At 41.4% G+C, this 25,763-nt stretch overlaps 1 protein-coding gene and 1 long non-coding RNA gene across 2 annotated transcripts in view; both read right to left on the bottom strand.

Annotated features, from left to right (window-relative positions):
• Window positions 1–25,763, bottom strand: part of LOC106596013 (basement membrane-specific heparan sulfate proteoglycan core protein) — a 221,626-nt gene that overhangs the window by 103,282 nt on the left and 92,581 nt on the right. The window contains exon 11 of the mRNA XM_045700624.1: window positions 24,932–25,204. Within this exon, the coding sequence (XP_045556580.1) occupies window positions 24,932–25,204 (273 nt within the window). The remainder of the gene's footprint in view (window positions 1–24,931; window positions 25,205–25,763) is intronic.
• LOC106591277 (uncharacterized) lies at window positions 20,556–24,921 on the bottom strand. Its single transcript, XR_006760566.1, has 3 exons — window positions 24,223–24,921; window positions 24,024–24,140; window positions 20,556–23,858 (listed from the first exon to the last, which is right to left on the bottom strand). It is a non-coding gene; the product is annotated as an uncharacterized lncRNA (long non-coding RNA).

Genomic DNA, 25,763 nt, shown 5'->3' with positions numbered 1-25,763 from the left:
CCTCCAACACCATCATTAAGTTTGCTGACGACAACAGTGGTATGCCTGACCACCGACAATGATGAGACAGCCTATAGGGAGTAGGTGGCAGCAAACTTAATGATGGTGTAGGAGTAATGCTTGAGGACGCAGTCGTGGGTGAACAAGGAGTTCAGGAGGGGACAAAGCACGCACCTATGAGGGGCCCCCGTTTTGAGGATCAGCGTGGCAGATGGGTTGTTGCCTACCATTACCACCTGGGGGTGGTCCATCAGGAAGTCCAGGATCCAGTTTCAGACGGAGGTGTTTAGTCCCCGGGGTCCTTAGCTTACTGAGGAGCTTTGTGGGCACTCTGGTTTTGAATGCTGAGCTGTAATCAATTAAAGACTTCGCACATACGTGTTCCTTTTGTCCAGGTGGGAAAGGGCATCTGTGGATCTGGGCAGCTTGCAGCTGGGTTTCCCTTTGTAGTCCGTAATAGTTTGCAAGCCCTGCCACATCCGACGAGCGTCAGAGCCGGAGTAGTAGGACAAAATCTTAGTCCTGTATTTAATTCTCTCATCATTCATTTGGTCAGCGACTTCAATAAGTTCTGCTGATTTATCATCCAACTTTGTCACTGTGTTCATTAACTGATCGTCTTTGGTCTGCAGCGCTTTGAGGAGAACTGTGTTATTTTGAGTAACATTCAACAAAACAGCATGCATGTTGTCAAGTTGAGCGCTCCTGTTTGTAGATAACTCTTCAGATTTATCTAGTTTGGCGTGGACATCATCGTATTTAGTTTTGGCTAAATCGAGTTGTTCCTGTAGCATATGATTTTGTTCCTGTAGAAAACGATTTTGTTGAAGAGCTTGTGCTTGTTCATCATACGGATTTGCAATTACATTTAATTGTTCAGTTTTCGAACGCAGTTCCATAGCTAGCAGAATTTTTCCCTTGTCTGCATTGGTCATTGGTTTCCCGGTTCTCTCCACCTGTCCCTTTATATTTACCGTTACCTGCTCGTGCTTCAGCTGTGCACTGCGGTATTGGACAGATGGCAATCTCGGATGGCAAGACATCAGAGCTAGACTGGAGAGAACCTTTACGAGGCCTGCGCCCAATGGTTGGTTTTGGAAAGCATTGTTGTCTGCTTTTCCACTAATGGCATAATTAGGGTTGTTATCGCTACTGAGGTCAGAGATCAATCCATTTACGGGTGGAGGTTCACTAATTAGCAGGCGAGTGGGGACCACCCCACTCAAAGAGGCCAACGTCATGACATCTGTTTATGACTCTGGGGGAGTGTGCTGTGCAAAGTTGACCTCCTCATGACACACTTTGTTGATGTAATGTTTCTAATGAAATGATCATAATGCCAGATAATGAGGTTGACAGTGTTTTTTCACAGATCTGTCCTCTACTGTCGTATTTCTCTCTTATATGTATTTCTATCCTACATCTTAAAACCAGTTCCAGTATGTGTATACTTGGTGCATCAGTGTTAGCATGTGAAAACAATTTGAAAAATGTTTTTGTTTCACCTGTTCCTCTGAGGTAATCCGACCATAACACTCATCTGATGATTGTAGAATACATGAGGAGTATTACTAAACAATCTAATGACAGACCTCACTATTGACATGGAGATGATTATGAAATGATTTCTTCCTTTAAATCAACATTAACAAACTCAATGAGATTTAAATGTCTGTCAAGACATTAGTCTAGCGTAATTCTGACTTTGTGATGAGAGTTATGAGCGGCGGTGGAGTTGCCGGTCTACAGGGAGGAGGTAGCTACTCTGACAGCGTGGTACCAGGTAAACAACCTCTCCCTCAACGTAACAAAGGAGCTGTTTCTGGACTGCAGGAGGAACCAGGCTGGGCACGCCCCCATCCTCATCAACAGGGCTATAGTGGAGACTGTCCAAAACTTGAAGCTCCTTGGTGTACACATCTCAGAGGAGCTGAAATGGTCAAACCACATGGACACCGTGATTAAGAAGTCACAACAGCGACTTTTCAACATCAGGAGGCTGAAGAAATTTGGCCTGTTCCCGAGGGCCCTCACAGTATTCAACAGGAGCACCGTCGAGAGCATACTGTCGGGCTGTCACAGCCTTGTATGGCAACTCCACCACTGCGGACCACAAGCCACTACAGAGGGTGGTACGCTCAGCCGAACACACCATTGGGTTAAGACTGCCTACCCTCCAGGACACCTACAACACCAGGTGTCGCAGGAAGTCCAAGAAGATCATCAGGGACCTCATCCACATGAGCCATGGCCTGCTCTTCCCACTTCCATCACTCAGACGCGGGCAGTACAGGAGCATCATGGTTAAAAACTGTCAGACTGGCCAATAGCTTCTACCCCCAGACCATCAGGCAACTGAATAGCCACCACTAGTCAGCTTCCTGCTCCCCCTGTCCTCCTCTAGCCTGCCCCAATGGACATTTATTATTGTTACATTAGAAAATATGTATATATAGTATTATTTGTATTAGAATTATTATACTTATAATCATTATTATTATTATTGTTTCATTCACTTCCCTTTGACCTGCACTGTTGGATCTTGGAGCTTAACAATGTCACTGTACCCTGCAATTACATCTGTGAACATGTGCATGTGAATAATATAATAAAATCTACACACACACACACACACACACACACACACACACACACACACACACACACACACACACACACACACACACACATACACACACACACACACACACAAGCTGTTCCATTAACTAAGAATGGTTTAGCCTGTCTCAACTTTCTTTTCAGGAAAATGTAACTAGTTTGTTGTAGATGGGATTCTATTTTTCAATTAATCTGTTCTATCTGCATGTATTTTTAAAGTACAGTATGTACAGTGTTAGAATATTGAATTAGTTAAGTAAAAAATAACATTACGATTTATATGTTTTATATTATATACAGTATTTCTGTGATTCTATCTCCTACACAATTTTCCCTGTGCTTTCTGTTCTGTATCGGAGTCTATGTCAAGTCTAAGTCAATGTAACATCAGGGGTCTCTGAGAGGGATGGAGGGGTAGTTTATCTGCTATTGTGCAGTACACTGTGTCTGATTTGTTGACCTTATTCTAGTTTCATGTCATCTGACCAAAGCTTCTGTTCCAATCCACGTGCCAATGTTGTTTAGCAAACTCCAGGCGTTTACATTTGTTTGATGACATGAAAATAGAACTCTTTGGTCATGCAAACCAGTGGTGGGTTTGGGGTCAAAATGAGCCCCATACCTACTGTAAAATATGGTGGTGGATCTATGATGTTATGGAGCTATTTGGCTTGTACTGGTGCCGGGGCCCTTGTTAAGGTCAACCTGCCTGTTTGGCCCTGTCCGGGGGTATCATCGGATGGGGCCACAGTGTCTTCTGATCCCTCTTGTCACAGCCTCCAGTATTTATGCTGCAGTAGTTTATGTGTCGGGGGGCTAGGGTCAGTCTGTTACATCTGGAGTATTTCTCTTGTCTTATCCGGTGTCCTGTGTGAATTTAAATATGCTCTCTCTAATTCTCTCTCTCTTTCTGTCTTTCTCTCGGAGGACCTGAGCCCTAGGACCATGCCTCAGGACTACCTGGTATGATGACTCCTTGCTGTCCCCAGTCCACCTGGCCGTGCTGCTGCTCCAGTTTCAACTGTTCTGCCTGCGGCTATGGAACCCTGACCTGTTCACCGGACGTGCTTGTTGCACCCTCGACAACTACTATGATTATTATTATTTGACCATGCTGGTCATTTATGAACATTTTAACATCTTGACCATGTTCTGTTATAATATCCACCCTGCACAGCCAGAAGAGGACTGGCCACCCCTCATAGCCTGGTTCCTCTCTAGGTTTCTTCCTAGGTTTTTGGCCTTTCTAGGGAGTTTTTCCTAGGGAGTTTTTCCTAGCCACCGTGCTTCTTTCACATGCTTTGCTTGCTGTTTGGGGTTTTAGGCTGGGTTTCTGTACAGCACTTTGAGATATCAGCTGATGTACGAAGGGCTATATAAAAATACATTTGAAATTTGATTGAACCACATCATGAACTTTACCCAGTACCAGGACATTTTAGCCCAAAACCTGGTCGCCTCTGCCAGGAGACTGATACTTGATCGTAAGTGGAAGACAATGGGTATAAGACAATAACCCCTAGAACATATCAAAATCCCCAACCATTGCAAAATCAACATTTTGCAATGGCCATCTCAGTCTCTGGACTTGAAACCCATTGAAAACCTGTGTTTTGAATTGAAGAGTGCAGTCCATTAGCACAGACAAAGGATTTCAAGGATGTGGAAAGATTCTGTATGGAGGAATGGTCCATCCCAATGTGTTCTCCAACTCATAAAACATTTTAGAAAAAGCCTCAGTGCCGTTGTCCTCGCAAGGTGAGGTATTGAAAATAGAGGTGTCAATCATGTTTTAAATATTACTTGTTAAACAAAATCTATTTCTCTGACCAATTGTATTATTAAAAATAATATAATTGTAATTTTTTTTTGCATACAATATAACTCAGTATTTGAATTATTTATTTTATATAGTCATTTTTGTTAATCTTTATCAAGGGTGTCAATAATTTCAGAAGTCATATATACACTACATGACCATATATACACTGCACCTGCTCGACGAACATCTCATTCCAAAATCATGGGCGTTAATATGGAGTTGGTCCCCCCTTTGCTGCTATAACAGCCTCCACTCTTCTGTGAAGGCTTTCCACTAGATGTTGGAACATTGCTGCAGGGACGTGCTTCCATTCAGCCACAAGAGCATTAGTGAGGTCGGGCGCTGATGCTGGGCGATTAGGCCGGGCTCGCAGTCGGCGTTCCAATTCATCCCAAAGGTGTTCGAAGGAGTTGAGGTCAGGGCTCTGTGCAGGCCAGTCAAGTTCTTCCCCACCGATCTTGACAAACCATTTCTGTATGGACCTCACTTTGTGCACGTGGGCATTGTCATGCCGAAACAGGAAAGGACCTTCCCCAAATTGTTGCCACAAAGTTGGAAGTACAGAATTGTCTAGAATGTCATTGTATCGAACAGTTCTTGTGCTGATGTTGCTTCCAGATCCAGTTTGAACTCAGTAGTGAGTGTTGCAACAGAGGACAGAGGATTTTTACGGGCTACATGCTTCAGCACTCTGCGATCCAATTCTATGGGCTTGTGAGGCCTACTATTTCACGGCTGAGCCGTTGTTGCTCCTAGACATTTCCAATTCACAATAACTGCACGTACAGTTGACAAGGGGCAGCTCTAGCAGGGCAGAAATTGGACGAACTGACTTGTTGGAAAGGTGGCATCCTATGACGGTGCCACATTGAAAGTCACTAATCTTTTCATTAAGGCCAATCTACTGCCAATGTTTGTCTGTGGAGATTGCATGGCTGTGTGCTTGATTTCAGACACCTGTCAGCAACGGGTGTGGCTGAAATAGCCGAATCCACTAATTCAAAGAGATGTCCACGTACTTTTGTATATATAGTGCATATACACACAGGGGAAATGGGAAAAAATACAAAGATAACTACATTTGAGCACATATCTGTAGTGCTATATAAACAATAATTGGATACAATCCACTATCGCCTTAAATGAAATGAATCACATGCGTCTAGCACAGGGTCATAGGATATCTTGCTTTCTGGAAGCATTACAAAAAGCTGCTGACCCAACCACACCAATGCCATACAAATCAAATATATGTGAATGTGTTTCATTAAAACATGCAGCATGAATATACTGTATCACACACCATGAAAAAACTAACAAGGAAGTTAATGAAAGCTAACTGCATTCCTAACTTTATCATGCAAGTAATACTTTAACACACAATCACTGATTGTCTTTCTTATCTAGGAAAGACTCCCGGTATGTTAGTTGAAAAGTTTTCTGAAAATACCCCTACACTCAGCTTGAGAGTTAGACCATGTGGACTGGGTGTGTTTGGGGTCTGTAGCACAGTAATGGAAATTTGGTAGAGCACGGCACTTGCAACACCAGGGTTGTGGGTTCCATTCCCTCGGGTGACCAGTATGAAAAAGTATGAAAAAATTTGCAGTCACTGTAAGAGTGTCTGCTAAATTACAGAAAATGTAATAAACATTTACATTTCCACAACCCACCCTGATGTTGACCTTTGCTTACCTGGAAGACCTCTGCGATCACATTTCAGTTTTAGAAAGCAGGAGATCTTAAGATCATGTTCTTGAAGCGTGTCATTTGTGTGTGTTGGTTGTAGAACTACAGTAGTTTCATGATAAAGTATAGTAAGAGGTCCTTTCTATCTTAGATGAGGGAGGTTATAGAATGTTGCACATCACTATTTTTATCAGAGAAAGCATGTCATATGTCTCAAGTTCTTGATATGTATTGATGTTACTATTTCCTGATGTTACAACTGAACTATAACTGATCAACCTAAAGTAGTAGTTTGGAGAGTCTCTTTTGACATTTCTATTCTATTCTAATATAATATTATGTTTCATTACCAGGGGTATTCCAATGTAATGCCAGACATTCAATTATAGAGTTTTGCTGTCAGCAATGTGGTTGAAACTGAAATGTTGCCACCCCAGCACTTTTCCTGGTTTGTTAAAGAGGAAGTGATACACAGTACCAGTACTGACCAGCTCATCAGAACTGCTGCAGAGAGGATATGACATTAGAAACTGTCCTTTTCAGACACACCCTTCCCTAAAAAGTCATTATGAAAATCTCAATGGGTCTTCAGCTGATGGGGTACGGCAGTTGAACTTAGCCCATGAGGCATTTATAAGTTGTATTCTTCAAGATTCAATGGGTATATATCATTAAAGAGATTCTCCGGCACTGTTATATACTTTTTAGCCTGTAGTTAAGTATCGCTCATGAGCCAAAAGTGGTCCTTGACACTTGCGTACTATGTCACATATGTGCAGATTGCTCTCTCTCTCTCACTCTGCTGTAGCAGCATGATGTACCTCTTGCTAGATGTCACTCACAGGGCAAGAGGCTGAAGCTCATTGGTTGAACTCGAATTGCTACGGCTGGCACAGGTGGGGGAAATGTAGGTTAAATGGCGCAGCACAACTTCCAGAAAAACAATTGCGGTCAATCTAGGGACTTCCTGGCTAATTAGGGTAAGACAGAAATTCTGCTCAGACTACATAATACACTACTGTATATATACAAAAGTATGTGGAAACCCCTTCAAATGAGTGGATTTGGCTATTTCAGCTACACCCGTTGCTGACAGATGTATAAAATCGAGCACACAACCATGCAATCTCCATACACAAACACTGGCAGAACAATGGCCTTACTGAAGAGTTCAGTGCCTTTCAACATGCAACCGTCATTGGCTGCCACCTTTCCAACAAGTCCGTTGGTAAAGTGTCTGCCCTACTAGAGCTGTCCGAGTCAACTGTCAGTGCTGTTATTGTGAAGTTGAAACTTCTAGGAGCAACAACGGCTAAGCATTGAAGTGGTAGGCCACACAAAATCCCAAAACGGGCCCGCCGAGAGTGCTGAACCACGTAAAAATCGTCTGTCCTCGGTTGCAAAACTCACTACTGAGTTCCAAACTACCTCTGGAAGCAACATCAGCACAATAACTTTTCGTCGGGGCTTTAGAAATCTCTTTCCATGGCTGAGCGTCCGCACACAAGCCAAAGATCACCATGCGCAACGCCAAGTGTTGGCTGGAGTGGTGTAAAGCTTGCTGCCAATGGATGCTGGAGCAGTGGAAACACATTCTCTGGAGTGATGAATCAGTCTTCACCATCTGGCAGTCCGACGGACGAATCTGGGTTTGGTGGTTGCGAGAAAAACGCTACCTGCCCAAATGCATATTGCCAACTGTAAAGTTTGGTGGAGGAGGAATAATGATCTGGGGCTGTTTTTCATGGATCAGTAGAGTACAGTACAATAGAGTAGGGTACAGTTCAGTAGAGTACAGTGCAATAGTGATAAAAGTATATTTTAGTTAGAATTTACATACATTTATATGAAGACAAATGCAGTCAGAGCAACAATCTTTCCAAAGTATGATCTGACTTCAGTAAGTAGTACGGTAACTATTATTTTAGACATATAAACTATATATGCAAAAGTATGTGGACACCCTTTCAAATGAGTGGAATTGGCTTTTTCAGCCCCACCCATTGCTGACGTGTATAAAAACAAGCACACAGCCATGCAATCTCCATAGCCAAACATTGGCAGTAGAATGGCCTTACTGAAGAGCTCAGTGACTTTCAACGTGACACCTTCATAGGATGCCACCTGTCCAACAAGTCAGTTGGTAAAATTTAGAGCAGAAGAGCACAGTACAAGGGTACAGTACAGTAGAATAGGGTAAAGTAGAGTGCAGTACAATATAGTAGGGTACAGTTGAGTTGAGCACAGTGCAATAGAGTAGGGTAATGTTCAGTAGAACACAGTGCAATACATTCAACTAGAGTACAGCAGAGTACAATTCAGTAGAGTACAGTAGAGTAGGGTACAGTCCAGTAGATCACAGTACAATAGAGTAGGGTACAGTACAGTAGAGTAGGGAACAGTTCAGTAGAGCACAGTGCAATAGAGTAGGGTACAGTTCAGTAGAGCACAGTGCAATAGAGTGGGGTATAGTTCAGTAGAGCACAGTACAAGAGTGGGGTACAGTAAGGTAGAGTAGAGTAGGGTACAGTTTAGTAGAACACAGTGCAATACATTGAAGTAGAGTACAGCAGAGTTCTGGTCAGTAGAGTACAGTAAAATAGAGTAGGGTATAGTTCAGTAGAGCACAGTACAATACGTTCAATTAGAGTACAGTAGAGTAGGGTTTAGCTCAGTAGAGCACAGTACAGTAGAGTAGGTAACAGTAGAGTAGAGTGCAGTAGAGTAGGGTTTAGTACAGTAGAGGACAGTGCAATAGAGGGTTTAGTTAAGTAGAGCACAGCGCAATAGAGTAGGGTACAGTTCAGCAGAGCACAGTACAATAGAGTAGGTTACAGTTTAGAAGAGCACAGTACAATAGGGTAGGGGACAGTACAGTAGAGAACAGTACAGTAGAATTGGGTTCAATAGAGCAGGGTACAGTAAATATAGTAGGGTACAGTTGAGTTGAGCACAGTGCAATAGAGTAGGGTAATGTTCAGTAGAACACAGTGCAATACATTCAACTAGAGTACAGCAGAGTACAATTCAGTAGAGTACAGTAGAGTAGGGTACAGTCCAGTAGATCACAGTACAATAGAGTAGGGTACAGTACAGTAGAGTAGGGTACAGTTTAGTAGAGCACAGTGCAAAAGAGTAGGGTATAGTACAGTAGAGCACAGTACAATAGAGTAGGGTACAGTACAGTACAGTAGAGTAGGGTACAGTTCAGTAGAGCACAGTGCAATAGAGTAGGGTACAGTTCAGTAGAGCACAGTGCAATAGAGTAGGGTGCAGTTCACTACAGTAGGGTACAGTTCAGTAGAGCACAGTGCAAAAGAGTAGAGTATAGTTCAGTAGAGCACAGTACAATAGAGTAGGGTATAGTTCAGTAGAGCACAGTACAATAGAGTGGGGTACAGTACAGTAGAGTAGAGTAGGGTACAGTTTAGTAGAACACAGTGCAATACATTGAAGTAGAGTACAGCAGAGTTCAGTTCAGTAGAGTACAGTAAAATAGAGTAGGGTACAGTTCAGTAGAATACAGTACAATGCGTTCAATTAGAGTACAGTAGAGTAGGGTTTAGCTCAGTAGAGCAGAGTACAGTAGAGTAGGGAACAGTAGAGTAGAGTGCAGTAGAGTAGGGTTTAGTACAGTAGAGGACAGTGCAATAGAGTAGGGTTTAATTAAGTAGAGCACAGCGCAATAGAGTAGGGTACAGTTCAGCAGAGCACATTACAATAGAGTAGGGAACAATACAGTAGAGCACAGTACAATAGAGTAGGTTACAGTTTAGAAGAGCACAGTACAATAGGGTAGGGGACAGTACAGTAGAGAACAGTACAGTAGAATTGGGTACACTAGAGTAGGGTACAGTTCAGAAGAGCACAGTACGGTAGAGTAGGGTACAGTTCAGTAGAGAACAGTACAGAAGAGCAGGATACAGTTCAGTAGAGCGCAGTACAATAGAGTAGGGTGCAGTTCAGTAGAGCACAGTACAATAGAGTAGGGTACAGTTAAGTAGAGAACAGCACAACGAGTATAGTACAGTTCAGTAGAGCACAGTGCAATAGAGTAGGGTACAGTACATTAGGGTACAGTTCAGTAGAGCACATTACAATAGAGTAGGGTACAGTTCAGTAGAGCACAGTACAATAGAGTAGGGTACAGTTCAGTAGGGCACAGCACAACAGAGTATGGTACAGTTCAGTAGAGCACAGTGCAATAGAGTAGGGTACAACTCAGTAGAGCACAGTACAGTAGAGTAGGGTACAGTTCACTTGAGCACAGTACAAACGAGTAGGGCACAGTTCAGTTGACCACAATACAATAGAGTAGGGTACAGTACATTAGAGCACAGTAAAAAAGAGTAGGGTATAGTTCAGTAGATCACAGTACAGTAGAGCAGGGTACAGTACAGTAGAGTACAGTAGTGTACAGTACAGTAGAGTACAGTACATTTACATTTACGTCATTTAGCAGACGCTCTTATCCAGAGCGACTTACAAATAGAGTTGCGTACAGTTCAGTAGAGCACAGTGCAATAGAGTAGGGTATAGTTCACTAGAGAACAGTACAGAAGAGTAGGGTACAGTACAGTAGAGTACAGTACAACAGAGTAGGGTGCAGTTCAGTTGACCACTGTGCAATACATTCAACTAGAGTACAGTAGAGTCCAATAAAGAAGGGTACAGTTCAGTAGAGCAAAGTGCAATTGAGTAGGGTACAGATACAGTGGGGGAAAAAAGTATTTGATCCCCTGCTGATTTTGTATGGTTGCCCACTGACAAAGAAATGATCAGTCTATAATTTTAATGTTAGGGATATTTGAACAGTGAGAGACAGAATAACAACAAAAATATTGAGAAAAACGCATGTCAAAAATGTTATAAATTGATTTGCATTTTAATGAGGGAAATAAGTATTTGAACCCCTCTCAATCAGAAACATATCTGGCTCCCAGGTGTCTTTTATACAGGTAACAAACTGAGATTAGGAGCACACTCTTAAAGGGAGTGCTCCTAACCGCAGCTTGTTACCTGTATAAAAGACACCTGTCCACAGAAGCAATCAATCAATCAGATTCCAAACTCTCCACCATGGCCAAGACCAAAGAGCTCTCCAAGGATGTCAGGGACAAGATTGTAGACCTACACAAGGCTGGAATGGGCTACAAGACCATCGCCAAGCAGCTTGGTGAGAAGGTGACAACAGTTGGTGCGATTATTTGCAAATGGAAGAAACACAAAAGAACTGTCAATCTCCCTCGGCCTGGGGCTCCATGCAAGATCTCACCTCGTGGAGTTGCAATGATCATGAGAACGGTCAGTAATCAGCCCAGAACTACACGGGAGGATCTTGTCAATGATCTCAAGGCAGCTGGGACCATAGTCATCAAGAAAGCAATTGGTAACACACTACACCGTGAAGGACTGAAATCCTGCAGCGCCCGCAAGGTCCCCCTGCTCAAGAATACATATACATGCCCGTCTGAAGTTTGCCAATGAACATCTGAATGATTCAGAGGACAACTGGTGAAAGTGTTGTGGTCAGATGAGACCAAAATGGAGCTCTTTGGCATCAACTCAACTCGCCGTGTTTGGAAGAGGAGGAATGCTGCCTATGGCCCCAAGAACACCATCCTCACCGTCAAACATGGAGGTGGAAACATTATGCTTTGGGGGTGTTTTTCTGCTAAGGGGACAGGACAACTTCACCGCATCATTTGACAGGGCCATGTACTGTCAAATCTTGGGTGAGAACCTCCTTCCATCAACCATGGCATTGAAAATGGGTCGTGGATGGGTATTCCAGCATGACAATGACCCAAAACACACGGCCAAGGCAACAAAGGAGTGGCTCAAGAAGAAGCACATTAAGGTCCTGGAGTGGCCTAGCCAGTCTCCAGACCTTAATCCCATAGAAAATCTATGGAGAGAGCTGAAGGTTTGAGTTGCCAAACGTCAGCCTCGAAACCATAATGACTTGGAGAAGATCTGCAAAGAGGAGTGGGACAAAATCCCTCCTGAGATGTGTGCAAACCTGGTGGCCAACTACAAGAAACGTCTGACCTCTGTGATTGCCAACAAGGGTTTTGCCACCAAGTACTAAGTCATGTTTTGCAGAGGGGTCAAATATTTATTTCCCTCATTAAAAAGAAAATCATGTTATAACATTTTTGACATGCGTTTTCCTGGATTTTTTTGTTGTTATTCTGTCTCTCACTGTTCAAATAAACCTACCATTAAAATTATACACTGATCAATTCTTTGTAAGTACAAAGTACAAAATCAGCAGGGAATCAAATACTTTTCCCCCCCACTGTAAGTTGAGCACACTAAAACAGAGTAGGGAACAGTACAGTAGAGCACAGTACAATAGAGTAGGTTACATTTCAGAAGAGCACAGTACAATATGGTAGGGTACAGTACAGTAGATCACAGAGCAATAGAGTAGGGTACAGTACAGTAGAGTAGGGTAGGGTACAGTAGAATAGGGTACAATAGAGCAGTGTACAGTAAATAGAGTAGTGTACTGTTCAGTAGAGCACAGTACAATAGAGTAGGGTACAGTACAGTAGAGTACAGTAAGTAGGGTACAGTACAGTAGAGTACAGTAAGTATTTGACCCCCTCTCAATCAGAAATATATCTGGCTCCCAGGTGTCTTTTATACAGGTAACAAACTGAGATTAGGAGCACACTCTTAAAGGGAGTGTTCCTAACCGCAGCTTGTTACCTATATAAAAGACACCTGTCCACAAAAGCAATCAATCAATCAGATTCCAAACTCTCCACCATGGCCAAGACCAAAGAGCTCTCCAAGGATGTCAGGGACAAGATTGTAGACAAGGCTGGAATGGGCTACAAGATCATCGCCAAGCAGCTTGGTGAGAAGGTGACAACATTTGGTGCGATTATTTGCACCAAATGTAACAGTACAGTAGGGTAGAGAAGAGCAGGGAGCAGTACAGTAAAGCACATTACAATAGAGTAGGGTATAGTTCAGTAGAGCACAGTACAATAGAGTAGGGTACAGTTCAGTAGAGCACAGTGCAATAGAGTAGGGTACAGTACATTAGGGTACAGTTCAGGAGAACACAGTAATATAGAGTAGGGTACAGTACAGTAGAGCACAGTATAATATAGCAGGGTACAATTCAGTAGAGCACAGTGCAATAGAGTAGGGTACAGAATATTAGAGCACAGTGTAATAGAGTAGGTTATAGTTCAGTAGAGCACAGTACAGTAGAGCAGAGTACAGTACAGTAGAGTACAGTACAATAGAGTAGGGTACAGTTCAGTTGAGCACAGTACAGAAGAGTACGGTACAGTACAGTAGAGTACTGTACAATAGAGTAAGGTATAGTTCAGTAGAGCACAGCGCAATAGGGTAGGATACAATTCAGTAGAGTCCAATTGAGTAGGGTACAGTTCAGTAGAGCACGGTACAATACATTCAACAAGAGTACAGTAGAGTACAGTTCAGAAGAGCACAGTACAATAGAGTAGGGACAAGTACAGTAGAGCACAGTGCAGTAGAGTAGGGTATAGTTCAGTAGAGCACAGGTCAGTAGTGTAGGTTACAGAACAGTGGGGTACAGTAGTGTAGGGTACAGTACGGTACAGTAGAGTAGGGCACAGTACAGTACAGTATAGTAGAGTAGGGTACAGTTCAGTAGAACACAGTGCAATACATTCAACTAGAGTACAGTAGAGTACAGTTCAGTAGAGCACAGTTTAATTGAGAAGGGTTCAGAACAGTAGAGCACAGTACAATAGAGTAGGGTACAGTTCAGTAGAGCACAGTACAATAGAGTAGGGTACAGTATAGTACAGTATAGTAGGGTACAGTGCAGTGGAGTACAGTACACAAGAGTTGGTTACAGTACAGTACAGTAGAGTAGGGTACAGTACAGTAGAGCACACTACAATAGAGTAGGGTACAGTTCAGTACAGCACAGTGCAATAGAGTAGGGTGCAGTTCAGTAGAGATCAGTACAATAGAGTAAGGTTCAGTTCAGTAGAACACAGTGCAATACTTTCAAGTAGTGTACAGTAGAGTAGGGTATAGCTCAGTAGAGCACAGTACAGTAGAGTCCGGTACTGTGCAGTACAGTGCAGTAGAATAGGGTACAGTACAGCAGAGGACAGAGCAATAGAGTAGAGTAGAGTAGAGTTCAGTTGAGCACAGAACAAAAGAGAAGGGTACAGTTCAGTAGAGATCAGTACAATAGAGTAGAGTACAGTTCAGTAGAGATCAGTACATTAGAGTAGGGTGTAGTTCAGTAGAGCACAGTACAATAAGGTAAGGTACAATTCAGTAGAACACAGTGCAATACTTTCAAGTAGTGTACAGTAGAGTAGGGTTTAGCTCAGTAGAGCACAGTACAGTAGAGTAGGGTACAGTTCAGTAGAGCATACTACAATATAGTATTGAACAGTACAGTAGAGCACAATACAATTGAGTAGGGTACCGTTCAGTTGAATACAGTACAATACATTAAATTAGAGTACAGTAGAGTAGGGTTTAGCTAAGTAGAGCACAGTACAGTAGAGAAGGGAACAGTAGAGTAGAGTGCAGTAGAGTAGGGTTAAGTACAGTAGAGGACAGTGCAATAGAGGGTTTAGTTAAGTTGAGCACAGCGCAATAGAGTAGGTTACAGTTCAGAAGAGCACAGTACAATAGGGTAGGGTACAGTACAGCACAGCACAGTGCAATATAGTAGGGTACAGTACAGTACAGTAGAGTAGGGTACAATAGAGCAGGGTACAGTATATAGAGTAGTGTACTGTTCAGTAGAGCACAGTACAATAGAGCAGGGTACAGTAAATAGAGTAGTGTACTGTTCAGCAGAGCACAGTAAAATAGAGTAAGGTACAGTACGGTAGAGTACAGTAGAGTAGGGTAACAGTACAGTAGGGTACAGAAGAGCAGGGCACAGTTCAGTAGAGCACATTACAATAGAGTAGGGTACAGTTCAGTAGAGTACAGTACAGAAGAACAGGGTACAGTTCAGTAGAGCACAGTACAATAGAGTAGGGTGCAGTTCAGTAGAGCACAATACAGTAGAGTAGGGTACAGTTCAGCAGAGCACATTACAATAGAGTAGGGTGTAGTTCAGTAGAGCACAGCACAACAGATTAAGGTACAGTTCATTAGAACACAGTGGAATACTTTCAAGTAGTGTACAGTAGAGTAGGGTACAGTTCAGTAGAGCACAGCAGAATGTAGTAGGGTACAGTACAGTAGGGTACAGTACAATAAAGTACAGAACAATATACAGTATAGTGCAATATATACAGTACAGTACAGTGCAGCAGAGTACAGTTCAGTAGAGTTCAACAGACCATTACAGTAGAATAGGGTACAGTACAGTACTGTAGAGTAGGGTACAGTTCAGCAGAGCACAGCACAACAGAGTAGGGTACAGTACAGTAGACGCAGTGCAATTAAGTAGGGTTTTGTTCAGTACAGAGCAATAGTACAGGGCAATAGAGTAGGGAACAGTACAGTAGAGCACATTACAACAGAGTAGGGTACAGATCAGTAGAACACAGTACAATACATTCAACTAGAGTACAGTAAAGTAGGGTACAGTACAATAGAGCACAGTACAACAGAGTAGGGTACAGATCAGTAGAACACAAAACAGTACATTCAAGTAGAGAAGAGCAGATTAGGGTTTAGCTCACTAGAGCACAGTACAATAGAGGAGGGTTCAGTTCAGTAGAGAACAGTACAATAGAGTAGGATACAGTACAGGAGACTACAGTACAGAACAATAGAATAGGGTACAGTACAGTAGAGTAGGGTACAGTTCAAAAGAGCACAGTAAAATAGAGTAGGATACAGTACAGTAGAGTACAGTACAGTAGAGTAGGGTACAGTACAGTAGAGTACATTACAATAGAGTACAGTACAATAGAGTAGGGTACAGTTCAGTAGAGCACAGTACAAACGAGTAGGACGCTGTTCAGTTGAGCACAGTACAATAGAGTAGCATCAAAACACATTTTATTTGTCACATACACATTGTTAGCAGATGTTAATGAAAGTGTAGCGAAATGCTTGTGCTTCTAGTTCCGACCATGCAGTAATATCTAACAAGTAATCTAACCTAACAATTTCACAACAACTTCCTTATACACACAAGTGTAAAGGAATGAATAAGAATATGTACATGAAAATATATGAATGAGTGATGGCCGAACGGCATAGGCAAGATGCAGTAGATGGTATAGAGTACAGTATATACATATGAGATGTGTAATGTAGGATATGTAAACATTATATAAAGTGGCATTGTTTAAAGTGGCTAGCGATACATTTATTACATCAAGATGGCAAGATGCAGTAGATGGTATAGAGTACAGTATATACATATGAGATGAGTAATATAGGGTATGTAAACATTAGTGGCATTGTTTAAAGTGGCTAGTGATACATAATTACATACATTTTTCCATTATTAAAGTGGCTAGAGATTGAGTCAGTATGTTGGCAGCAGCCACTCAATGTTAGTGATGGCTGTTTAACAGTCTGGTGGCCTTGAGATAGAAGCTGTTTTTCAGTCTCTCGGTCCCCGCTTTGATGCACCTGTACTGACCTCACCTTCTGGATGATAGCGGGGTGAACAGGCAGTGGCTCGGGTGGTTGTTGTCCTTGATGATCTTTTTGGCTTCCCTGTGACATCGGGTGGTGTAAGTGTCCTGGAGGGCAAGTAGTTTGCCCTTGGTGATGCGTTGTGCAGACCTCATTACCCTCTGGAGAGCCTTATGGTTATGGGCGGAGCAGCTGCCGTAACAGGCGGTGATACAGCCCGACAGGATGCTCTCGATTGTGCATCTGTAAAAGTTTGTGACTGTTTTCAGTGACAAGCCAAATTTCTTCAGCCTCCTGAGGTTGAAGGGGCGCTGTTGTGCCTTCTTCACCACGCTGTCTGTGTGGGTGGACCATTTCAGTTTGTCCGTGATGTGTACGCCGAGGAACTTAAAACTTTCCACCTTCTCCACTACTGTCTCGTCGATGTGGATAGTGGGGTGCTCCCTCTGCTGTTTCCTGAAGTCCACAATCATGTCCTTTGTTTTGTTGACATTGAGTGTGAGGTTATTTTCCTGACACCAAACTCCGAGGGCCCTCACCTCCTCCCTGTAGGCCGACTCGTCGTTGTTGGTAATCAAGCCTACCACTGTAGTGTTGTCAGCAAACTTGATAAATGAGTTGGGATTTTAGCAAACTTGATAAATGAGTTTACCCACGACTGCGTATGGCTACGCAGTCGTGGGTAAACAGGGAGTACAGGAGAGGGCTGAGAACGCACCCTTGTGGGGCCCCAGTGTTGAGGATCAGCGGGGTGGAGATGTTGTTTCCTACCCTCACCACCTGGGGGCGGCCCATCAGGAAGTCCAGGACCCAGTTGCACAGGGCGGGGTCGAGACCCAGGTTCTCAAACTTATTGACGAGTTTGGAGGGTACTATGGTGTTAAATGCTGAGCTGTAATCGATGAACAGCATTCTTACATAGGTATTGCTATTGTACAGATGGGTTATGCCAGTATGCAGTGTGATTTCGATTGCGTCGTCTGTGGACCTATTGGGGCGGTAAGCAAATTGGAGTGGGTCTACGGTGTCAGGTAGGGTGGAGGTTATATGATCCTTTACTATTCTCTCAAAGCACTTCATGATGAATGAAGTGAGTGCTACGGGGCGATAGTCATTTAGCTCAGTTACCTTAGCTTTCTTGGGAACAGGAACAATGGAGGCCCTCTTGAAGCACGTGGGAAAAGCAGACTGGGATAGGGATTGATTGAATATGTCCGTAAACACACCAGCCAGCTGGTCTGCGCATGCTCTGATGACACGGCTAGGGATGCCGTCTGGTCCCGGCAGCCTTGCAAGGGTTAACACGTTTAAATGTTTTACTTACGTTGGCCGCAGGTTTTGGTAGCGGGCCGTGTCAGTGGCACTGTATTGTCCTCAAAGCAAGCAAAGAAGTTGTTTAATTTGTCTGGGAGCAAGACGTCAGTGTCCGCAACAGGGCTGATTTTCTTTTTGTAATCCGTGATTAACTGTAGACCCTGCCACATACTTCTCGTGTCTGAGCTGTTGAATTGCGACTCTACTTTGTCTCTATACTGACGCTTAGCTTGTTTGATTGCCTTGCAGAGGGAATAGCTACACTGTTTGTATTCGGTCATGTTTCCGGTCGCCTTGCCATGATCGAAAGCAGTGGTTTGCATTTCAGTTTTGCGCGAATGCTGCCATCAAACCACGGAGTAACATTTAAACCTATTATATTTATCATAGTAATTCAGGAGTAACATTAAAACAGAATAATATGCCCACCAACAGACAACTAAACAGAAAACCCTCAAATTACTGAATCCAGTTAATTAAATCAATGATGACAGAATGGTCAGATTAACTGATAACAAAAATAGCAGTGCAGATGGCATTATTTTGCAGAGATGTATTATAGGTAATTAATCTGTAGGGGACTTCTTAGAACGCTACAGACTTTGTAGCGCAGCAGAAATATCAGCGTTCCTCAAACCCAGAGGTTGTGAGTTAAATCCCAGGTGGGTTCATATTGAAAGTCAGGACTAAGTGATCATGTCGAATGTGAAGTGTATGACTTACCTAATAACCCCCATACCTTTTAATTACATCCCTTACAAAACACTTGTATTTTCACATGTGAAATAGCTGTTTTCACATGTTGAGCTGAAATGTTAACATGTGAACGTGTAGTTGTCATGAGTAGTTTCATGGTATCACATTAAAATGTATCCCCATGTTGTCACATTTATTTCATGAGATCATGTGTTGTGTGTTGACGTGCTAAAATATTTTCACATGTGTAGTTTAATATTATCACATGTTGCGATAACAACCCTGGTGCCATGGCAAAATTCCCCATTCCATCATCTCCCCCTCATTAATGATTGGCATAATACATTGTCTTCTGAAAGTATTCACACCCCTTGACTTTTTCCACATGTTGTTGTGTTACAGGCTGCATTTCAAATTGATTACATTGAGATGTTTTGCCTCTTGCCTACACACAATACCCCATAATGTCAAAGTGGAATTATCTTTTTGAAATGTTTACAAATTAATTAAAAAGGAAAAGCAGACATTTCTTGAGTCAGTAAGTATTCAACCCCTTTGTTATGGCAAGCCTAAATAAGTTCAGGAGTGAATTGTGCATAAGAAGTCACATATGTTGCATGGACTCACTCTGTGCAAATTTTGTGTTTAACATGATTTTTGAATGACTACCTCATCTCTGTACCGCACACAGACAATTATCTCTAAGGTCCCTCAGTCGAGAAGTACATTTCAAACACAGATTCAACTACAAAGACAAGGGAGGTTTTCCAATGCCTCTCAAAGATGGGCACCTACTGGTAGATGGGTAAAATAAAATAAAAACAGACATTGAATATCCATTTGAGTAAGGTGAAGTTAGTAATTACACTTTGGATGGTGTATCAATACACCCTGTCACTAAAAAGATACAGGTGTCCTTCCTCACTATGTTGAGGCCAATGATGACTTTAAAACAGTTTCAGAGTTTAAAGGCTATGATAGGAGGAAAGTGAGGATCGATCAACAATATTGTAGCTACTCCACAATCCTAACCTAATTGACAGAGTGAAAAGAAGAAAGCCTGTACTGAATAGAAATATTCCAAAACATGCATCCTGTTTGCAACAAGGAACTAAAGTAATATTGCAAAAAATGTGGCAAAGCAATACACTTTTTGTCCAGAATGCAAAGTGTTATGGTTGGGGCAAATCCAATACAACACATTAATAATGACTACCACTCTCCATATTTTCAAGTGGTGACTGCATCATGTTATGGGTATGCTTGTCTCGGTCGTCGTAGTAAGTGGACCAAGGTGCAGCGGGAATGTGTATACTCATCTTCTTTATTTGGTAAAAGGAAAAAAACAAAAGAAACACGTATACAAAAATGAACGAACAACAAACAGTCTTGCATGCTAACCCTAGCAGTGCAAAGAACAACCTCCCACAATTCCCATAACAAACACACCCCTAATTATAGGACCTTCAATCAGAGGCAACGAGAAACAGCTGCCTCCAATTGAAGGCCCAACCCCAATTAACTAAACACAGAACTAAACACCCTTGATCAGACATAGAAATACACAACATAGAACAAAGCCCAAAACCCCCGGAATACACTAATCAAACACCCCTCTACATAAACACACACCCCGAACCACAGAAAACAAATACCCCCCTGCCACGTCCTGACCAAACTACAGTAACAAATAACCCCTTTACTGGTCAGAATGTGGCAATGCTTGTAATCGTTAAGGATTGGGGAGTTTTCAGGATAAAAAAAGAAAACATAAGCACAGACAAAACCCTAGAGGAAAACCTGGTTGTTTGCTTTCCATCAGACACTGGGAGATTAATTCACCTTTCAGCAGGCCAATAACCTAAAACACAAGGCCAAATCTACAATGGAGTTGCTTACCAAGAAGACAGTGAATGATTGTCTAAATTACAGTTTGGCATAAATCTACTTGAAAATCTATGGCAAGACCAGAAAATGTTTTTCTCGTTATGATCAGCAACCAATTTACAGAGCTTGAATAATTTTAAAAAGAGTAATGGAAAAATATGTCACAGTCCAGGAGTGGAAAGCTCTTAGAGACTTACCCAGAAAGACTCACAGCTGTAATCGCTACCAAAGTTGATTCTATAAAGTAATGACTCAAGGGTGTGAATAATTATGTAATTAAGATATTTCTGTATTTCATTTTCAATACATTTGCAAACATTTCTAAAAACATGTTTTCACTTTCTCATTATGGGTATTGTGTGTAGATGGGTGAGAAAAATAAATAATGTAATCAATTTTGTCTTGCATCAACCAGTTTCCCCCTACTATGTAAAGCGTTTTGAGTAACTCAGTTAGTAGAAAAGCTCTATATAAATCCAATATACTTTACATTTTGTTATCACAGTAACTTCTCATAAGATCATGTGATAACATGAGATCACATGTGAAATGCATGTGTTTTTTCCATAAGGGTAGTGCCACTGTCTTATCCCATCATAACACAAAATAAACTGCTATTTTATGACAATGTTTGTTAACAATGTCAGTGTAAACCAACAAAGTACATTCATTAATTACTCTAGCACCATTCCTCAGCCGTATACCACTGCCGTATACCACTGCAGCTTGAAATGGCCATTGACATGTTCTGCAGCAGGTTTGTATGTATTAGGATGACTCATGTACTGGAGGCAGCTCTGCAGTGTAGTCACTATCTGGCACAGCCACAAAGTCATAAAATCTGATTTTGATTTTTAACCTAAACCTAACCCTAACTTTTACCACATTGCTAACTTTATGCCAGACCCTAAATTAGGATAAAAATCGTATTTTTGTTTTCATGTATTTTTTCGTTATGTAGACAATTTAGACTTTGCAGCTGGCCAATCTAGTGGATATTGCTCAACTCTGCCTCCAACAAAAGATTCATCCCAATAAACATCAACCTGTTGTTCTGGATACAAAGAAAGGACAGAGACCAAAATCTCAAACACCATTCAATCTCTTAGTTCAGTTTACTATAACTGTAGTGACGGAACTCTCAACCATTTACAATAATCACAACTTGATACTAGAACACATCCAACAAATATAGCATGTTGTATTCATTGTCATTTACAGCACATTTTGCAACCACTGAGTTAGCGCTACTCTTTAGTTCCTGAGTGGTGACCTGGTTAAATGCACACCACACCACCACACCATATGCTTTACAAGCTCAGGTTCTCACAGAGATTCAACATCAATGTAGGATGGTCACTCACTCTCACATCACATACAGGTGTAGGATCTTAATTTGACCTATATTTTCAGTGCAAAATAAACAGGATTTGAAAAACTAGTTAAAAATGTTGCTTGATTGGTGGTTAGGTGAAAAGCAGGCCAAAAGTAGGCTACATGGAAAGTGCAATACTGTTAAAGCTGCAAAATGTAACTTTTTGAGCGACCCGACAAAAGGGTTTCCAGGATAAAGTGTTAAGTTTCATTTTGATTCACATATTTACATTGTTGTGCTGAATACATGAATCCAAACATTTTAGCATCTTCACATTTTTACCAACTATTTACCTCTAAGTATTTGAAAGTGTATTTTTGTAGAGTGTGTGACACTTGTACAACATGTGAAGGAGCAAACATAAATAGAGAGAGAAAGGTTACCAGGGAAAAGCAGTCAGACTTCACCTTGAGTGGGTATAGCCAGGTAAACATCTGGGGTTTCTTATCGCCCCCTTCAGGGACAGGCCTGTAACTACTCCACATTCTAGTGGATCACAATATAGAAACTAATATGGTCATTGGTCACATAGCAACAGCATAAGCCCTCAGTCTACTGGGGGTGCCCTCTTATTCCTTCCTCTCTCTATCTCATCATAATAGTACAGACATGGAACACTTCTGTATGGGTTCATATCAGTACAAGTCAATCTGAATGTGGTTTACAGAAGACTGACAGCAATATATTGCATATAGATTTAGTTAGAAAGTGTTGCTTTACGTAATAAGAAATGTATAGGAACATTCAAGATGTAAATGCATTGTTTCAACGCAGAAATACAGAGAGTAAAATGAATATGTCCTTAAATCAAGTTATTATATATTGTTTGATATATGAGAATTCATACATCACACCTTCTCCATTTTAAGTTCCATAGTGGAACACTCATCTTTTAACAACTACTGAAACCATTTTACAAAATACTAACATGTTGAAAATGTATATCTGCTGTAAAGCATTTTTTTAATACAAAATACTTAGTAGACAGTATTTCAAAATGAATATAAGTCAAAAGTAAGTGGAGTTTAAAGGTAGACTCAGCGATATGACGTAGATGTAGAAAGTAAACTGCATAGTGGTTCAATTTCCACAACAACTAAGAGCGTTGAAGCATGATACTCAACTGCTCCTCTGTTTCGATCCTGTGACTTCCAGACTGAACAGCATGAAGTGAACCCGTGCATATGTGCAGATACTGTGTGTGCCTGTGAAGTCGTGCATCTCGCTCATCTCAATATCTGCGGTGGCTCTTGTGGCAATGTCATTTTGCTGAGTCTACCTTTAATATAAAAATAAGCATTAAAGCTGCATTATGTAAGTGTACATTTTTAATAACAAACTATAGCTACGTGTTCTATCTTAACTGTTAGAGCAGGTCGGCCAATCAAGAATAAACACATCTTTAGTATTTAAATTAGAATAAAAAACAGAAAAGATTCACGTACTGTATATATCCACCTGCATTTAAAAAGCATTACGGTATTTAAAATACAACATATACAAATTCGACTTTTAAATTAAAAAAGGCACTACACTCTTGTTTAATTAACAAACTGAAATAAAGACAGGTAAGTGTAATATTAAAAAAAATATATCTACATCAATCAACAATAACAAAGGAAAGCATACGATCCTCCAAAAGCTGAAAATGTAAACTTACAAAATCATAACATTCAGCATTTGTGAAATTCCATTCAGTGATATTAAACTCAGTAAACACTATCATATATCAACGGTAAAAACTTAACAATCAGAAAAGTGGTTGTTCAGCTTACAGTTCATACTGTAATGATCACACTGATGATTCGTTCTGTTCAATGACATCATCACATGGTATCTGGTCTTGAGGAGATGTGACTGTTGAACACAAACCTACAGGAATATAATGGATGGAAAGTAGCACTAGAGTTAAACTGATCCAACTGCTCTTTCAACTGTACACAGCTATACAATGTAACCCATCAGAGAGCATGACATATAGAAGGAGATAATCAAGCTGGATAAGCTGATTGTAAATACGCTGAAAAAAGTTCTCACCTCGAGCCCTGCAGCATTTCACCGTCAGCACGATGGACACCAGTAGAAATGGAGACACCACCAGTAGACCACACAGCAGCCTGGTCAGAGAGATGGAGACAACGGAACCTGGAGGGACTAGAAAAACACATGTTTTACCATCAAGACAAATGAACACAAACACTGCTCTTCTCACATGCACACACACTGCTCTTCTGACCTCTCACTGTCACCCAGCTCTCTGGTGATTCTCCTTTACCAGATTTACACTTATAGAATCCTTCATCTGACTTGGATACTGTAGGGATGGTCATCTCTCCTGTGGTCTCATTCTTGATGAGTATTCCATCTTTGTAGAAATCAGCCTTGGGGTTAGGATTTGTTTCCTGATATCTAAATGTACAGGTCAGAGTCACAGAGTCTCCTTCAGTCACGGGATGGACAGGACTCTCTCACATCACCATCTGTATAACATAATATATAAATAATACTGTAAATCTGGATTCTCAACATCTTATGAGTTTGTAAATTTTTACATTTGACATTTTAGTCATTTAGCATATGCTCTTACCCAGAGTGACTTACAGTTAGTGCATTTATCTTCAGATAACTAGGTGGGAGAACCCACATTTATCAGTCATAAATTAGTAAGTACATTTTTCTATAGTAAAGTATTTATCAGGAAAGCTGTTGCTAACAGGGGAGAAAAGTCAAGTGTGACTGTTAGTTCAGATCTTTGGGGGTGGCGGGGTGTTTTATGAGATGCAGTCATTCAGTTACAGAATTTAAAATCATATCATACGTACCTGTAAAAAATAAAGTTCATGTTGTACAGTGGGAAGAAAATCCACGGTGATATTGACAGCATTACTGTACTCCCCTGACTAAAAAAATATCAGCAATTTATCATGAAACTGTTTTAGACTGACCAGTAATGTTTATCTGGACTGGGTCACTGTACAGGGTGTAGTAGACTGGGTCTCCTCTCCCAGCTCTGCACCAGTACTGTCCTCCATCAGAGACATTGAGCCTGCTGAGTGTGTAGGAGTATCCAGAGGTTGTGGTTACTGGTGTAGAGTCTGGTCTGTGTCTGTACCAGTAAAACTTCCATCCAGGAGACTCTACAGTACAGCTCAGTGTCACACTGTCTCCTGTGAATATGTTCTCTTTGTCTGAAGTCAGTGTGGTCTTTGGCTGATAATCTGTTGGTATTTCAATGGGTTTGAGTGATAAGATAACAACAACAACAACTAAAGTTCTCACTATTCACAGTAACAGTGACAGCATCACTGATGGATGAAGATGTGGGTCTGGATCTTCTCTCTCCCTGACACCAGTAGAGACCCTGGTCAGACTCAGTAACTCTACTGATGGTGGATCTAGTATTAAGGTATTTATACTGGGACAAGCTAATCTCACTGTTGTCTTTGTACCATTTATAGCTCCAGTCACTGTAAGACCCAGCTGAACACGTCAGAGTGATGTTTCTCCGGGGTACACAGGGTTTGGATTTACGGTCACTGTAGTTTCAGGCAGAGCTGAGAGAAAAGAGCACTGAATATCAAAACATATGGAAACCTTAGAAATTTCCATCGATTTAGCGATGTTGGGATCGGCTAAACTTTGAACATTGAGATATTAAATGAATGATAGGAAATGAAAGATACTGGGTTATGTTAGAAGTGAATGGTTCTCAGAAGAAAGAGGAAGGCTTTGTAATGTGTTTGATAGAGGAGAGAGATGTGTTGATACAGGGGAGAC

This window comes from Salmo salar, chromosome ssa18 (genome assembly GCF_905237065.1).
Source record: "Salmo salar chromosome ssa18, Ssal_v3.1, whole genome shotgun sequence".
In the NCBI taxonomy this organism is placed as follows: domain Eukaryota; kingdom Metazoa; phylum Chordata; class Actinopteri; order Salmoniformes; family Salmonidae; genus Salmo; species Salmo salar.
The sequence above is the reverse complement of the archived record's forward strand: the minus strand, read 5'-3'. Positions and strand labels throughout refer to the sequence as shown.